This window comes from Engystomops pustulosus, chromosome 6 (assembly GCF_040894005.1).
Source record: "Engystomops pustulosus chromosome 6, aEngPut4.maternal, whole genome shotgun sequence".
Lineage (NCBI taxonomy): Eukaryota > Metazoa > Chordata > Amphibia > Anura > Leptodactylidae > Engystomops > Engystomops pustulosus.
The window spans coordinates 2920479-2931556 of NC_092416.1; the positions used below are offsets into that span (position 1 = coordinate 2920479).

The window sequence follows — 11078 nt, forward strand, 5'->3', positions numbered from 1 at the left end:
TACGCTGGCAGGTGTGCAGTCACTGACAGCAAGCACAGGTACTGACTGCTGGCCCACAGATCTACAGAACCACAACAATCAAAGGGATGTCCCACGTGTGGCAGCTATCGCTCATCTATAGGACAGAAGTCCAGCACCCCAGAGGTCTGACCCCCCCCACTCCCACCTGTACCCCATGACGTGGCCCCCGATTCGGCACCACCAGGTCCGGTTCCCCAGATTCATCTCTTCTCCCCATTTTTCGCTACCTCCCAATCACCCCATGATTTAGCCCCCCCATTGACAGATTTCTGCTGTACCCCCCAGGACCGTACCCCAAGATCCGGCCCCGATTCTGCTCCCGCCCCCCAAGGGGCAATTACTGATCCGATGAGAAATAAAACAAATTCACAAGAATAAAGAGAATAAAAAGACTGAAGAAAACTCCGGAGACGCAACAAAATTACAACTTTTTTTTGTTGTTTTCTTTAATGTTTTCCGATACATTCTTACATGTGAAGAGACTTCTGCTAAATATATTTACATCTGTGATTACGGGGGCCGCGTTATAATATACAGAAGGTCCTGAGGATTAGCGGGATCGCGGGGAGGCTCCTGGCAGGGAGGGGGTTAATCCAGCGCTATGGGGACAAGACGACTATTAAAGGGGGAGTCCGAGCTTAGGAAACATATAAGAATAGCGCCACCTGTGCTCGCAGGCCGCGGCCGGTACAGCAGGCGACTCCCTGGTCACGCTGATTGGTCGTAGCTTTGGCCGATCTGATTAATACAGCAGGGTGACTGGTTGCTAGGTAACCGCTGCCTGGCGACCAGCCCCTCGCATCCAGCTCTAGTAATCAGATTTCTCCCACAATCCATCAGTGATAGCCCCTCCCCCACATCTGTAAAATTATTATACACATGGTTAACCCCTTCTCTGCCAGGAGCTTCCTACGGAAATTCGTCACAAGGCCAAAAATTGTGAAAAAAAAAAAAAAGTTGTCTATAAACGGGCAGAAATCTGCGGCTTGTGCATAGGGCGCGGGGCGTTAAGACTTGTGCTGCAGGTCATCTCCATAAGGCACATGTGTGGACGTCTGATTGTAACCGCATCTTCATAACCAGGGACGCAGAGGAGGCGGAGTGTCAAGGGGGAGGGGCACTTTCCAGTCATCCGCATCCCAGGATGCACCTGTTTAGTGTATACATATTGACCATCTCCTTTAATGGGGCGACAGATAACACCCCAATATTACATTTTTTAATATCCTTTTGTAAAAAAAAAATAAAACCGCAGCAGAAAGCAGGGGGCGGGGCAAGGGGCGGGGCACATGGGGTATAAAAGTTTATAAAAATCTGGGGAGGGGGAAACCATTGGCTTTTATACAATATTATATAAAACTGGAAATCTTTAAGGCAACACTAACGAAGATGATGATGATGATGATGATGGTGGTGGTGGGCGGGGCATGGCCGCGCCGATCCTCAGCGATACAAATGTCGGGGTGCATGAATGCCCAGGGTGAAATGATGAAACCTGAGAGAGCACCAGTCTGCAGCGGTCTGACATTCCCGGTCTGCGGTGGGCATGCAGGGGGCGGGGTATTTACATACGATCCAAGATGGCCGCCCCCCCGCTAACATCGTTTAAAGCAATTTCCTTATGTTAAAAAATAAAAGCATTTACAGCGATCGCAGTCTCTTCCTCTCCTGACGCCGTTCTCTTCTTTTTACCTTTCTCCAAAAAAATTGTTAAAATAAAATCTGGGATAATGACCCCCCCCCGTGCTCCCCGGTGGAGGAGGATCCCCTGGAGGAAGCATTCTGCATGTGGCGGGCTCCGCGGGGGCGGGGCATTAGGAATCCCTGCTCTCCAGTGACAGTTCCTCTGTGGCCCTCTGTAGGTCGGTGCTCACCCTCCTGCAGGGGGCGCCGCCGGCTTGTGGCGGGAGCTTCGGCTCCTCCGGATTACTTCGCACTTTCTTGTCCGATTCCTCGGCTCCTCCTTCGGCCTCCAGACGTTGATCCTCGCTCCATCGGCGCTTGAAGCGCAGCTTGAGGGGGATGCAGCGTCCGCCATCGCTCCCTGCGGCCAGCGCTTCCTCCTCCCGCCCCAGGGGCACGGGCTGGGGGGCTCTCTGCTCTGGAGCGGTGGGCGCCTTGAACACCTCCTCGTCTTCTTCCTCCTCCTCGCTGATGTCGGTAACCTCCACCATCAGCTCCTCGTCTTCTTCCTCGGGGTCGGAGATGGGCTCCACTTTGATTTGTGGGACCCCAGAGGATGAGGAGGAGGAGGATGACCCTGGGTCCAGAGGTCGGTCCCTTTGCCTCTTGCCTAGAGGCGGCGGCTGGAGCTTGAACTTGAATGGCGGCTCCTCCGGGGCAGGTGCAGAGGCTTGTCGGGGCGCTGAGGTTGGGGCACCACAATACTGGGGTAGTGCAGGAAGGCGCGCGGGCTGAGGTGGTAGTTGTACACGCTCTGCGTGTGCGCCTGGAGGTAGCGCTTCATGTCTTCGGGGTTGAATGAGAAGTGACTACCCCCGGGGTACATGGGGCTCAGGGTGGGGGATGGGGTGTAGTTCATGTGGTTGGGGGTCATTGGTAAGGCAGGCGAGAGCTGAGGGGGCAGGAGGCCGCTAGGAGCACCCATGGGTGACACTGGGAATGGGCTTAGGGGTTCTGGCACCCGTGGACGAGGATAGACCCTGAATATGCCCTCGTGAGAGAGTCGAGGAAGCGGCGGCCCCCTGAACGCTGGGAGGTCCGGCCCGGGGCCCCTCCGGTGCTGCTCCTCGCTCAGGCTCTCCTCCACCTCAGAGTTGGCCGACGTCCCATCGCTGCAGTCACTGACAGAACCGCGGGCCAGGCGCCGGGCCACCGAGGAGAAGAGGGTGGGGGAACGCAGCTCCTCACTGGGAGACAAGACATCGGAGGGGGTGCAGGGGGGGAAACGGAAGTGCGTGCCTCCAGACGGGACAGGGGGGGCGCTCTGAGGTACCGGACCTCCTGCAAAGAGACAAAGAGGAGGAGCCGTTAGAGACCACAAACACATCACCATGGAGTCACCCATCCCCGGCTCAGCCAATCACAGGCCACACTGCTGCCCCGCCTCAAACACTGATTGGCTGAGGGTCAGTCGGGATTATTCTCTCTGAACATCTATGGACCGTCCCTTTAACCAGTCATAGGAATAAACTTTATAATCTGATAATAAAAGTCTAAATTATTTCCACCCAAAATAGACGTCGCCCTCCGCCAGTAACTGGACGGCAAATCTCCCGATAGGACGGTTCTGGTAATGACGGATGTGACCAGGCCCCTCCCATGTCCCTGACGGGGGAGGGGCCTGCACAGTCTGTACACGCCCAGGTGTCAATATATATATCCCCGAGGAGCAGCAGCAGAGGTGACAGCAGGGGGCAGCACTCACCCGTCAGGCCCATGTCTATGAAGGGGTAGTTCACTAACACCAGCTTGTTGAAGTTGAACTTGTAGGTGAAGCGTTTGCCTTTGGTTTTGTGGAGGATTCTCTTGTTGTAGTAATACCTGAAAGACAAAGAAGAAGAGCGATGGGATCGGATACACAGAAGATCCCAATACTGACATGACCCCCCCCTTACTGATATAGGGGGACCCCATCACTGCCCGCCGATATAGGGGGACCCCATCACTGCCCGCCGATATAGGGGGACCCCATCACTGCCCGCTGATATAGGGGGACCCCATCACTACCCGCTGATATAGGGGGACCCCATCACTGCCCGCTGATACGGGGGTCCTCCTCGTCTTATACATAGCGGAGTGGCCCCGTGTTCCCGTTACATCCTCCGCTTTCCAGGTGTTTCCCAGCAGGATCACATGACGACGTCCTGACGGATTTGGGAATTGTGGGGACAGTTGTTGTGTCCCCGGCAGGCGCACCCTGTTATCTTGCGGGGTATACTTTGCTGGATGGAGCCGGTAATTACCCCTCTGCTGTCCCCCGGGTGCACAGGAGGCACAAGGAGCCTATAATTACCGGCCCCGCCCCGAGCGCAGGTACAGGGCAGAGTAGTCATCCTGTAACCCCTTCCAGGCCGGACAGACGCTCCCAGGACCGGGCCACGAGGGGTTAATGTTACAGCAGTAGGAAAACAATCAATATGGCTACCAGAGCACGGAATCCCCCCCATCAGCTAATACACAGCAGTATACGGAGTGCGCTGTACATAGATGGCTGCCCTCTCCTCTATGACCCCCACCATGAACATTAACCATGGAGAGTAACCGTGTGTTACACTCACTCAGCCCCTCCCTCCAGACTACAACCACAGCAGTCTGGCCCCTCCCTCCAGACTACAACCACAGCAGTCTGCTCCCTCCTGCTACAGACTCCGGCACCCCAGACTCTTCCTGCGCACCCTCCCCCCCTGACTACATCCAGACCATGCCATCCTCCTGCTAGAGACTCTGGCCCCTCCCTCCAGACTCCTGTACCCTCATACTCTTCCTGTGCCCCCTCCCCCCCTGACTACATCCAGACCCTTCTGCCCCTCGTCAGACTTGCTCTTGCCCCTCCCTCCAGACTCCTGTACCCCCACACTCTTCCTGTGCACTCTCCCCTCCTGACTACATCCAGACCATGCCGTCCACCACCTACAGACTGCAGCCCCTCCCTCCAGACTCCTGTACCCCTATAATCTTCCTGCGGCCCCTCCCCTCCTGACTACATCCAGACCATGCCATCCTCCTGCTACGGACTTCAGCCCCTCCCTCCAGACTCCTGTACCCCCACACTCTTCCTGTGCACTCTCCCCTCCTGACTACATCCAGACCATGCCGTCCACCACCTACAGACTGCAGCCCCTCCCTCCAGACTCCTGTACCCCCATACTCTTCCTGTGCACCCTCCCCTCCTGACTACATCCAGACCATGCCGTCCTCCTGCTAGAGACTTCAGCCCCTCCCTCCAGACTCCTGTACCCCCCATACTCTTCCTGTGCACCCTCCCCTCCTGACTACTTCCAGACCATGCCGTCCTCCTGCTAGAGACTCTGGCCCCTCCCTCCAGACTCCTGTACCCCAGACTCTTCATGCGCACCCTCCCCCCTGACTACATCCAAACCATGCCGTCCTCCTGCTAGAGACTCTGGCCCCTCCCTCCATACTCCTGTACCCCATACTCTTCCTGCGCACCCACCCCTCCTGACTACATCCAGACCATGCCATCCTCCTGCTAGAGACTCTGGCCCCTCCCTCCAGACTCCTGTACCCCATACTCTTCCTGTGCACCCTCCCCCCTGACTACATCCAGACCATGCCGTCCTCCTGCTAGAGACTCTGGCCCCTCCCTCCAGACTCCTGTACCCCATACTCTTCCTGCGCCCCCTCCCCTCCTGACTACATCCAGACCATGCCGTCCTCCAGCTAGAGACTCTGGCCCCTCCCTCCAGACTCCTGTACCCCCATACTCTTCCTGTGCACCCTCCCCTCCTGACTACATCCAGACCATGCCGTCCTCCAGCTAGAGACTCTGGCCCCTCCCTCCAGACTCCTGTACCCATATACTCTTCCAGCGCACCCTCCCCCCTGACTACATCCAGACCATGCCGTCCTCCTGCTACAGACTTCAGCCCCTCCCTCCAGACTCCTGCACCCCCATACTCTTCCAGCGCACCCTCCCCCTGACTACATCCAGACCATGCCGTCCTCCTGCTAGAGACTCTGGCCCCTCCCTCCAGACTCCTGTACCCCATACTCTTCCTGCGCACCCTCCCCTCCTGACTACATCCAGACCATGCCATCCTCCTGCTACGGACTTCAGCCTCTCCCTCCAGACTCCTGTACCCCCATACTCTTCCTGTGCACCCTCCCCTCCTGACTACTTCCAGACCATGCCATCCTCCTGCTAGAGACTCTGGCCCCTCCCTCCAGACTCCTGTACCCTCATACTCTTCCTGTGCCCCCTCCCCCCCTGACTACATCCAGACCCTTCTGCCCCTCGTCAGACTTGCTCTTGCTCCATGTGTTGTTGCCCCTGGAGGACTATGTCAGAGCTTTTCTATCACCTTGACATAAAGGGGTCCTCTTACCTGAGAGCGCGGCTCAGCTTGTCGTAGTTCATCTGAGGTTTGCACTTGCGCACGCCCCATAACCTCGCCACCTCATCCGGGTCCTTGATGACGAATTCCCCGTAGTCCCCCTGCCAGGCGATGACCTCGTGATACTCCTCTTTTCTCAGGAGCTCCAGTATGAAGTGCCAGAGCTGGATCTGCCGGGACCCCGGGCTGGACTCCGGCTTATAGGCCCAGTCCGGAAAGGCAAACCCTGCGAGGAGAAGAAGAAGGTCATTACTGGTGCACAGAGTCTGGCCGCAGCTGAATTAGTGCTGATACGGGGCATCACCCAGCTTTCCGGGGATCCAGCACCAAAATATTTCCAAAGTAAGAAAAATTTGCACAATGTCTGATCCGGGGAAAGCTGGGTGACAACTACAGAGCAGTGATATCACAACATGGCGGTGAGGTCTCAGGGATGTGGCGCTTGTGTGTCCAGAGGAGGACTGGAAACAAGACGCAAGTAATAGGTAGCCACACGTCCGCCTCGGGCACAGCGGATGATGGCTAGCGGTCTGGGGGCTAGGACGGGCCGGTGCCTGCCCCATGACCAGGGGGGGGGGGGCTGCCAGCTCACAGCTCCCGCCATCCTCTGCACACACCAAATAGCTCCAAACTGAGGTCACAGCGTCCCACACAAAGACCCTTTTCTTATAAGGGCAGAGAGAGCGGCCGTCTCCGGCACATTCCTTCCAGGAGCGCGGAGGGGGTGGGTGGGGGGCACCCGGCATCTACTCACATCTCTACGCCTGGTACCAAGTGATGCCAAGGAGGACGACCAAGGCAATCCTCTGCAACTGCTGAGACTTGTAGTGCTACACATTGTAAACTCATGAAAATGAATTCTTATATCTTTAACCTACTCACAGCTGAGGGTTTGCTACACTTACACTCGGCCTAAACCTTCTGTGTGAGCTGAGAGCTGGTGGAATGATGAGCGATACATTGTATCAGAACATTTGTACTGCAGGGATTATTTTAGCCGATTTGGTAGGATTGGATACAATTGTAGCAAACATTAGGCTGGTCTGGGTTTTTACCCTTTGGATCCAAACAAGTAGGTTTCTGTTCAGAGACAGCAAGCAGAGATGTCGGAAGAGGTGGAAAAGCATACAGCACCCAGACCCCGGGAGCCCTTCTCCTTATTAGGGTCACAAGATGTAGAAGAGACAGATGAGCTATCAGTCACGTGTGAGGAGCCTATACTGAGAGATGGTCCTTGGGGATGGCTGATAACAGAGAACAATACACTACACAGATATACAGTGTAGATCCCCTGCTCAGAGCACTGGATGATCGGAGCCCCCATATCTACACGGCTATATCCATGGGCCTGTGTATGAGGTCAGATAGCGGCAGGGCTGGAGGCTGGTGGCGTCTCCGGGATGCCGTGGCCGCGGCTCCTCATCCTTCCTGTCTTATACTTTACTGGGCGAGATCTATTGACCTGAAGGAAGACGGCAAAGAATTAAAAATCCTCCACTATCCTCCGCCTGGCAACTCCGAGGAAGACGAGATCCTTCCTGACTCCTGTACATATCCTCGTCCTTCTAGATCAATAGGAGAAGCACGCGGGTCACTTCATCCACGGCCCACGACCACTCGTCACTATGGAAGGGTCAACAGCGCACCACAGGCAACCGAGAGACCCCCAAACACGACCCGACACGGAGGAGCAAGGAACGAGGGAACATCCAGGGAAAAGAAGTTCCTCCACATGTCATTTCTGGTCAATGGTGGGGATAGTCACCGGCACAACCGATCCCATCAGACTACGAGCTTCTATGGGGTCATCGGGTACACAATGTGCATGGAAGAGGATGAGGCGTAAGGCACAGGCACCTCCCGAGAAGCTCTTTAAGACTCTGTGAACGAGATGAGACCATGACACCTACTAATCGAGAGAGGACATGTCATTGGAAAGGCCAGAGGACGTCATCTCCAAGAACCTCAAGCACATCCAAGCTCAATTACATTCCCTTACACAGCGCTCAGGTGACTCGCCAAACAAGGAGCGGGGTCAACCTCAACTTATCCGAAAGAATGAGGAAGTGGAGCTCCTCCGGGTAACAAAGAGCCATAGAACAAGAGGAGAGGTGTCTGGACAAGAGCGAGACACGAAGCAAATCCACTGGAGCGCAGGAAACATCTCAAGAGCTTCCAAAATACAAACACTCTGGAGCCACCAGAGATGGACGACCCGCGGAGCCCCTTACGGTTCCTTGTCGTTCACCTTCTGTTATAATCCAGACAATACACAAACCTAGAAGATTTGTTATGAGTGGAGGCACCTCGGAAGGATTGTAAGAATCTCCAGACATCTAGAAATGTTTATCTGCGGCTCATGATCACACAGGGCGTCTTTATGAGGCCGGATCACGTGCCACCAGTCACACAACATGGCACGAGGCGAGCACGGACACACAAAAGGAGCCTTGTCTGCGCCACCATGACAGGAGGCTGGGAAGGAAGACGTGGTGGAGGCAACAGCGGAGGGGAAATGGACTGGAAAATGACATCCGCCACTCAGGATCCTAAAGTCCACTTGGCCACAGCCAGACAAGAGGAACCACGCTCCAGCACCGCCGAGATTAAACATCAACCGGACCTCGCGATGCCCCTAATAAGAGTCAACAGGAAGCGGCCAAATGCAAGGTCAGCAGCAGACGCTCCTCATAAACCTCAGGAGATGTCAGGACCATCAAGATTATTTACAGAGGTCCCAGAATCATCAACCAGGAACGAGGGGGACGGTGGGGCAGTCACAAAGGACACAAAAAACATCCTGCAGACCAAAGAACATCTCATGATCCGTGTGGTCACTTTTTCCAGATGTTTTTCCCTGCCTGGCCACGTCCCACTCAGTCAGCGGGTGCACCGGGCGGCAGTACCTCACTGCGGCCACAGACAGAGGCGGCGCTGTTTCCAACACATAATTCTAATGCAGATATCTACAGCAGGGACCATTGTGGTGAGGACTTGTAAATGTCCACCACCACCACACCAAAAACCAAGGACCCATCAGAACCTTTAAATGGACCCAAGGAGAGGAACATCTACATCATTAGGGATTTGCATTCTGATTTTTTCTGTGAAATGCCTTAAAGGAAAGACGGGCGACAACCAGAACGTCAGCCATATTAGATGTCACCCCAGAACATATTCTCGGGGGTAAATATCCTTCCGCCTTCTCCATACTCATCCGTGTAAAGGGGGAAACAAAGACGAGAGAAGTTACAGCAAACAATGACACACGCTCATCTCCCCCGATCTGGAAATAGAGCGATCAGCACATGAGTCAATCGCTGCACATGGAGGAGGAGTGTGGAAGTGACTCATCCCCCCAGCGCCACCGCTCCGTTATTTACCAAGGTGGGAGAACATATAGGACTGGATCGTGCGTCACTGCCGCTCCTGACGTATCCACCATAAAGGGGTCCACTAATGACACGTGGACGTCAGTGCCAGAGCCATGCCGGGCAGCAGAGCTAACAATCTCCACCCCCATAGTCACTACACAAGGTGGAAATACGGCCCCCGCCATGGAGGCTCCGATACTAGGACAGCGATTTATTCCGGAGATGTGACCCTTGCCCCCCACTACACACCAGACTTACAAGCCGCGCTGTGATTGGGGCAGGGAGGCCGATATGGACAGACAGGTCCCTAGGTAAACACTCCGTGACCCGGGGACCTTCCAGGCTCCTCAGATGTCAGCGCTGGTCCTGACATGTCCGGGCAGGACTATTGTTACCCGCCTGTAAGCGAAAGGCGAGAAGCCGCTGGAGGAGCGCGACGACCTCTAATATGTCCTGTTTATGTCTGCGGTCAGGATCAAAATTAATTTGTCCGCAGGATTCTCTCCCCCCCCACCCCCGGCCCAAATCTATAACTTCCAGCATCTCCCGCCGCTTCCCGAGATGCTTCCTATGTGTAGACATTACGGGGGGAGGAGGAGCGGGGCCTGTGGTTCTGCCATTTCCCCAAACCCCAAACAAATCAGGAGGCATCAATAATTTAACGTCCCTGTAATGGACGCCAGGGAGCAAGACAGGAGAGGAGCCAAGGACGCGGGGAAAGGCATTAAGAGGGTGAGGTCATGCGCTGGCGAGGAGGGGGGAGCAGATACCTAAAAACCCAACGCAGGACCATGGAGCGGGACGTGTGTGTATATACTGCACCTGTATACATATACATAACCAGAACATCATGGAGAGGCCCAATCACCTACACAATCCACGTGATGGACCAACCAATAGACGCGTCTCCGGGTCACGGTACCAATAACGTCACCCATTACATCGCTGAGAAGACTAAGGATCTGACCAATCACTGGACACTAAAGGGAAATTATCAACGAGTATTTATGACTTTTAGAGAGTATTTTTAACTCTGCGTTCACCAGCTTTTTTTTTTGTACGGGTTTCCTGACATTTTTGGGCAATTCTATAAATCATTATCAGAGTTCAAATAAAAGTTCCAAAAGTTTAGGTCTCAGGACATACAACACAGGCTGCACCCAGCGCACCCAGTTTTGTGGTGGGCATTTCCAGCCAGTGGCTGGTCCCGGGGGTCACCTTCCCGATCATGGGGGGGGGAGTAACAAGCAAAGACGGGGGCTGCAAGCAAAGACGGATGAGGGGCAACGACCACGGGATAAGGCAGGACGGACGCACAACCCACCAAGACTAAAACTTATCTGGCAGGACGGAAGCGGCTCCCACAACCCCCAGGACCCCCCGCTGGGCACCCACCACTAGGCGGCACCTCGCCACCGGCAGGGAAAGGGTGCAAAGTAAATGTAAATGGGAGGCGGCGGCGGTTGTAGGAACGGGGAGGAAAGAGAATCGAGTGCCGGTCTCCAAGCAACGGGAAATACAGAGAAAGAGAGTGAAAGCCAAAGCTAAAAATAAACTACTTCAAGAATAAGAAGCAGCAAAATACACCCAGATCTATAACTGCACCAAATATACCGACCCAAACATTAACCCTTCACACGCCCCC

The 11078-nt window shown here is 54.9% G+C and overlaps 1 protein-coding gene across 1 annotated transcript; it reads right to left on the reverse strand.

Annotated features, from left to right (window-relative positions):
- Positions 1–438: 438 nt before the first annotated feature.
- ERF (ETS2 repressor factor) lies at positions 439–6285 on the reverse strand. The gene is given in 4 exon segments (XM_072113757.1): positions 439–2368; positions 2371–2985; positions 3410–3525; positions 6051–6285. Coding segments are annotated over 4 exon segments (1296 nt in total). The 5' UTR covers positions 6083–6285; the 3' UTR covers positions 439–1835.
- Between the last annotated feature and the right edge of the window lie 4793 nt (positions 6286–11078).